Raw genomic sequence first — 6,630 nt, forward strand, 5'->3', positions numbered from 1 at the left:
TGTGTGTGTGTGTGTGTGTGTGTGTGTGTGTGTGTGTGTGTGTGTGTGTGTGTGTGTGTGTGTTGGTTCAGAGGTCAGCATGATCCCATGCTCATGAGCAGGTGATGCGTTCAGTCTGTCTGAAGAGTATCTTCAGAAGCCTCCGTCAGAGCTCCAACTCTGAGCTTCTGCACGTGTCTCTGATTCAGTTCAGCTTTATTGACACAGAGCTTCACAGAGAAACCCACCAATCAGACCCCTCCATATGAACAAGCAGGAAGGAAACAGGCAGAAACCTCCAGCAGAACTGGGCTCAGGGAGGGGCTGCTAAAGGGTGCACTGTTAGGGGTGTGGCCTGTTAGACTGACAGGTGCCTGCTCTCTGTTCTGTCCCGGTTCTGTTGGAAGCTCTTGGAAGTGTGTACTAACGGTTCATCTTCACCTGCACATCCACGCTCCTGCCGGACGCACAGTTGCACAATTTAATGTGACAGCAGCAGGCGGCGTCCTGACGGGACCTGTCAGTCATCCTCAACACACACACCGACAGAAACATCACACAAACACACACACAGACGGTCCCTGGTGTGTGTGTGACGAGTTTAGCCTGCAGCCAAAAACAGCTATTAGCAAATCAAAGAAGCTGCTAATGACACACACACACACACACACACACACTCTATGACGGGTGGAGCTGTCTCAGTGAGATCTTCGCAGGAGTGAGTCTCACATGAGAAGCTGAGATGTGACGAGCCGTGTCCATCTTTCGTTTACAGTCTGAGGTGTAAACAGCTTCTGTTTGTTCTGCTTCTCTGAAGTTTTGACACAAAATGTTGTTAAAGCTTTGCTCGCTAATGTTGCAGCAGAGCAGTTCAGTATTGGCGTACCTGTCGAAACCAAGTGAAAGCAGAGTAATAAAGATCAGCCGACCTGTGGCGGTGGCTGAGGGTAGCCGAGGGCAGGCAGGTATGTCCTGAACCAATCACAACACATGGTTCTTTCCCTTCATTACATAAAATGTTCCCTCAAACTATACCAGACTGAAGTCTCGAACACCGCTCTCTTTCCTGACCTTGTAGAAAAATCAAGGCAGTGTATTTCATTTTGAATGTACTCTGATTTTTAAACATGGAATAAACTTCCTGTCTGCCATGTTTGATCACACGGGTCCAGCAGCTGATCCACGTATGTGGCAGTTTCTGTTTCTTTATCGTGTAGAGACACAGACGTATTGTTGAACTTCTTCACACTGAGCAACAATAAAGAAGCAGACTAGAAACCCCCCTGTGGGACTGCAGAGCCCTGAGCGGACACCACAGACACCCCCCTGAACCTGTGCTGCGACTGGGTCCTGCTCAAAGCTGCAGTAGTGCAAAAGAAGGCAGAATTCTTCCAGACCTCCTGCAAAAAGCCCCGCCCTCTCAGACCTCCCGGCAGCGCAGGTAACCTGGGACAGGTGCCGCCGATCTCGCTTGCAGGCGAGTCTTTATTTGTCTGGATGCGTTTTGAGCACGATGCCGCTTGAAGGCGTTCAGTTTGTGTCGCTGTTGTTGTGACAGCTGCTCCTCCGTCTTTCATTGCCTTAAACTGATCTGAAAGCAGCCCTCGCAAACGGGACGTGATGCTAACGAGGAGCGTCGGCGAGGAGCGGCCCGTGTGAATATAACACACATGATGTGACAGCAGCATCCCTTTGATCAGCTCGTCCTCGGGGAGAACGCTGCTCGGCCTGCTGGGAATCGTAGTAGGACACAACGGAGACCAGAGCGCTAATTATCATCAATCACAGACGCAAGTGAGGCGGGTAACGGGGGACGTTTCTAACAGGGGGGACATCAGGGGGGACGTTTCAAACGGGTTGTGACATGTGGCACCGACGATCTTTGACCCAGGTCTGTGCAAACACGGCACAAATGTTTAATGATGCTTTAAGCTAACCGGACTGTGAGGTTGACTCACCCGGTGGAAGCAGTCCATCTCCTTCAGCCTCTGCTGAACCAGTCCAACCAGCACCCCCTCCGAAAGCTCCTAAACACACAAAACACAGGTCACACGGGCATCAGGATGATGCACAGAATGAACAAACGGGCTCTAGACAGGAGGACCAGGGAGGGGTCGGGCAGTTTGGTCACAAAGTGACAACACTGAGGTCAGACTTCATCACTCCGCTCAGAGTCAACAATGATCAGATACAGACATCAGGAAAAAGCAGGTGTACCTGCTCGGCGTGCAGCTCTGATCGGTACTGCAGTAAACTGCCTTCGGTCACGTGAACAGCTCTCAGCTCGGCGCTCAGCTTTTTGGCCTGAAGAAAACCCCCAAAAAAACATAGAAGAAGAAGAAACGTAAACGAGCAAGCAGAGGTCAGCTGAAAGTTTCCCACGCTCACTTGAACTCACCACGGTGTGTTTGCCGACAGCAGGAGGTCCCAGCACCATGACCCTGGGGACTGACACAGATCAGACGTCAGAAAACAAGCTGGTCACATGACCTGCAGTCTGACTGTTTCCTGCTGCAGACGCTTGCCAAAGATCACCACCGATTGGAGAAATGAAACTCCTTACTGTCCTTAAACACAACACGCTGCATTCAAAGTCTCGTGGACACACGACCACATCAATATTTTAGAAGAGCGTTGAGAGCGACGTCAGAACAAAGAACCACGACCTATCATTAGCGGTTTGTGAGTGCAGTGGTGTCCGTCTGTGCTGATGTTGCTGGAGTCAGAGCGCCCCCTAGGGGCGGCATCATGTTTCTGCCTCGGCTGTGTTTCGGTCCTTCTCTTGGCCCGATGTATTTGTTAGTTTGTGCTTATTTAAGCTTTTTATTGCTCATTGTGTAGCTGACGTCAGAGAACCTCGTGTGTTTGTGTCTTCATCGTTGCCAGTTTCCGGTGCTGAACTCTAATCCTAACTGAACAACGGTTTAGGACTGACACTAAGCATTTCAGATGTGCATAAAAGCATTTGTAAAACGTGGTGTCTGATGAGCCCCATAGTTGCGTCTCATTTTTAATAACGTCAGAATAAATTCCTGACTCAAAGCTTTACAGGTGTGCGAGCGTTTCGTTGGAGTTTCCAGATATCGCAAACGTCCTGTATGTGTTTCTGTGATAAAAATGATGAATTAAGGCTGAGACCATTTTAAGACTTTATATTCTGTCCGGTCTGCGTTTAAAGACAATTTTAAAGGAATGCTTTAAGCCATAGGTGTCAGACTCTGGCCCGCGGGCCAAATTTGGCCCGCAGCCTAATTACTTTTGGCCCACGAAGCCATACAAAATTACTATCAGAGCTGGCCTACTGGTATTATACAGCTAATATATATATTGTTTAGTATTAAGCTTTGCTGTTCCATATTCAGTTTTTCAGCAAAACGTGTTTGAGTCCAGAAGAAAAGATTCATTCTTATATCTGGAGGAAGATTTTTTTTTTTTCAATAAATATTAATGTTAGCCCGCGACTTTGTTCCAGTTTTGAATTTTGGCCCACTGTGTGTTTGAGTTTGACACCCCTGCTTTAAGCGATGCTAACAAATAAAAGCCATCAGGGACACGACGGCGACCTCACCATCATCGCTGCTCCTCTGCAGAAGCCCGATCAGGTAGGAGATCGGATCAACAGGCTGATCGATCACCAGGCTGCACAGCATGCTCTGAAACATACACACAGTGAATGTAGAGCAGCTTCACGCGTGGGAAACCTGCAGCTGCACCTTTACCTGCACCAGCTGGGCCACGTTGTGTTTGTCGGCGTAGACGAACGCCTGAGGAGGAATCGTCAGAGGCCTCACCGTCTCATCCATCAGGAAGTCCCTGAAAGCACCACCAGGCCCACCACACACAGATCAAACACTGATATTCTGTCCCGACTCCCCTGAACGCCGCACGCCGACCATCTCCTGTACTCAGGGTTAGGGAGCCAACGGGCCCACAAATAAAGGGCTGTCAGCTGAATACACAACATACACTAACACACAACTGTTCAAACATTTTCTGACAACAATAAAACATGAATGTTTTAACGGTCAACTTGATTTTATCTTTTAAAAAGTTGACGTCCGCTTTCAGAGCTCCACTTCTGGCCTCTCACCTGTCCAAACACCTCTCACCGTTTCCCAGGAACTTTCTGTTGGCTGCTGAAGCGCGGGAAACATTAACAAACGTTTCGCGCTCAGACGTATCCGGTAAAATCCGAACTTTGGCACAAAAACGACGTTAAAACCGAAAATAACGATAACACCAAAACCCTTCCCGCCTCTTCGCTCTCGGGACGGTCGCTACGACGCGTTGGTCGGTTGCTAGGGAACGACGTCATCACTGCCCGTGCAGGGCAAATGGTGCAGAGTTCACGAGGGGACGTTTCTTGAACGGTTAACTAAGGACGATCGATCAGGACCCGACTGACGTCAGAAAAGTCTCATTTCCGCACGTTTGGCGCATTTTTAATCACCTGAGCCAGAACCTGAAGAAAAATGGCGCCTTTAAATCCGTCAGTGAGGAAAACATCAGGTTAGTTTTCCCTATAGTGTCAAATATTCAGATTAAAATACCCGGAAAATACAATCACCCCCAAATTGCATATAAAAATTAATATAAAACAAAGATTAGTAATAATCTAATTATAACAAATTTAATTAGTAATAAATGTCATATTCATGGTGTCAAATATTAATAAGAGAATTCATTTAGAAACAAAGTTCACAAATTCCCTTAAAATAATGTTGGTTTTCAAATATATCTTAAATGTGTGGCAAATCTTTTTAAACAAAGAGCATTGAAAAGTGTGACAACTTTAACAAAGAACGCACAAACAGACGTTTACATCTTTATTTCTGTCACAGTGTTTCAGGAGCACATCTTTGGTTTGTCTGCAGTTACTGATCAGCTGACAAATCCATAAAGAAAACAATCATCAGTCGCAGCGTTTAATTTGGCATGAAGCACTTTTTGGCTTAAACAGGAAAATCAGCTGAAACACAGACTGTAGAAAAAAGATGGACAAAGGCACATCACCGACTCTGAAGCTTCAGCGTTACAGTTTCAGCCGCGTCACTTTCTTGTGATCAAATCCTGGAATTTGATTGGCTGATGCAGGCGGCTGTAGCTGCTAGCTATCTGCAAGGCTTCACCTCAGCTAACTGGAGTCCCTGAACTAGACTCCTTTTATCATAACTATGGATCAATACTATGGCTGAGACTATGGCGGTACTAGCAGACCGCCCAACAGACCACTCCCATCAGCACTGGATAGGAGCGACTGTCCTTTTGATTGGATGCCACTTATTAGAGGGCATTTTTGTTTGTGGATACTAGCCAGGCTAGCTGTAGATTTAATTCCCCTAATAGATAACAATCGTTACTGAAAGTTTGCTGATCTTGGATCAGCCTGCTTATTGCCTTATCATTATCATCTTTATTGCGCTTTTCCAGAGTGAGGGCGGAGCCCCTAGGAACCCCACCTCCTCCTCCCTCAGATGTGGGGCAGTGTCTCGTCGTAGTCCATGATGCTCAGTTCGTGTCTCCTCTGTTGGACGGCGAGTGTCAGGTCTACGGGGGCCACGATGGGGTCTGCGGCTTGGCTCAGCGGCTCAGTCTGAGGACTTCCTACAGGGAGTGATGCCTCCTCCACCTCCTGACCGAGTGGAGGGCTTGCTGGTTGGACATTCACCTCCTCCTCCCCGACCTCCACCTCCTCCTCCTGGTTCTGATCTGTGGGTCTGAACAGCTGTCGGGCTCGTTGCTCCAGGAAGGAGCCGACAGCCAGCGGGGAGTCGATGGGGGAGAGTGAGAGGGACATGGGGGAGGTGGAAAGGACCTCCACTGCTCCGTTCATGATCCCAACAGCAGAAGAAAACGGGAGGAGGGACTTTTGGCTTCCCTGAGCATCAGGTAAGGCTCTGCTGTCGGATCTGGAGGACAGTATGACACAGAAAGGCAAACATTTATCAACAACGCACATGTGGAGAATAAAAGCACAGACACTCGTCCTGGTTCTGCCCGTCTCATTAAATCATTTTGGACGTCTCTGTGGGATCGAGGCGTCCTCGGACGATGGCCCTGTTTACCTGCTGACGTCCTGCAGCTCGCCGTTTGGGTGAGCCCCGCCTCCCACGATCTGACCGTACAGCTGAAGCATCTCGGTCTGCAGCGCCTGAGTAACTCTCCTCAGAGTGGCACAGCGGCTCTCCGACGCCGACAGCTCTGCCCTGAAAGCGACATACGCAGTCTGAGTCCGACGCTTCCCGTGTGGAGAGTTCCAGAAGGTGAAGCCGGACTGACCTGTTCTGGTTCTTGGTGTCCTCCAGCAGTTTTTTCTGGCTCAGGATCAGCTGGTCTTTCCTGGCCTGCTGGCTCTCCAGCTCCGTGATCCTGTGATTGGCTGCTTCCAGCTTCTGTCTCTGCTGGACATCGTTGTCCTTCAGCCTCAGGAACTCCTTACCCACACTGCACTGCAGCATGGACGCCTCCTGACACACAGCAGAGTACATTTAGAACAGCGCACGCTCCATTCATCATAGTGGCCACATTTGCATTACACAAAAGGGTCAGCAGAGGGCGGTGTGTTGTTGAGAGAGTCAACTCCCCGACTTACGTCTGAGAAAGCGTAAAAGGTGTGCTATCGTTACAAGATGGCGCCAAGTATGGCAGCCT

General features: G+C 48.9%; 2 protein-coding genes across 2 annotated transcripts in view; both read right to left on the reverse strand.

Annotated features, from left to right (window-relative positions):
• Positions 1 to 4,589, reverse strand: part of ak8 (adenylate kinase 8) — a 7,879-nt gene extending 3,290 nt beyond the window's left edge. The window contains exons 1-6 of the mRNA XM_005949477.3: positions 4,070 to 4,589; positions 3,699 to 3,792; positions 3,548 to 3,632; positions 2,378 to 2,427; positions 2,197 to 2,283; positions 1,938 to 2,006 (exon numbers count right to left, since the gene is read on the reverse strand). Coding sequence (XP_005949539.1) covers positions 1,938 to 2,006; positions 2,197 to 2,283; positions 2,378 to 2,427; positions 3,548 to 3,632; positions 3,699 to 3,782 — 375 coding nt within the window. The 5' untranslated portion in view covers positions 3,783 to 3,792; positions 4,070 to 4,589. The remainder of the gene's footprint in view (positions 1 to 1,937; positions 2,007 to 2,196; positions 2,284 to 2,377; positions 2,428 to 3,547; positions 3,633 to 3,698; positions 3,793 to 4,069) is intronic.
• A 203-nt stretch (positions 4,590 to 4,792) lies between these two features.
• Positions 4,793 to 6,446, reverse strand: tsc1a (TSC complex subunit 1a; the record flags this gene model as incomplete). The annotated part of the gene is given in 3 exon segments (XM_005949481.3): positions 4,793 to 5,888; positions 6,045 to 6,185; positions 6,259 to 6,446. Coding segments are annotated over 3 exon segments (768 nt in total), but the record flags the coding sequence as incomplete, so codon positions are not given.
• Between the last annotated feature and the right edge of the window lie 184 nt (positions 6,447 to 6,630).

This window comes from Haplochromis burtoni, unplaced genomic scaffold (assembly GCF_018398535.1).
Source record: "Haplochromis burtoni strain Fernald_Lab_line unplaced genomic scaffold, NCSU_Asbu1 Contig_647, whole genome shotgun sequence".
Taxonomy (NCBI): Eukaryota; Metazoa; Chordata; class Actinopteri; order Cichliformes; family Cichlidae; genus Haplochromis; species Haplochromis burtoni.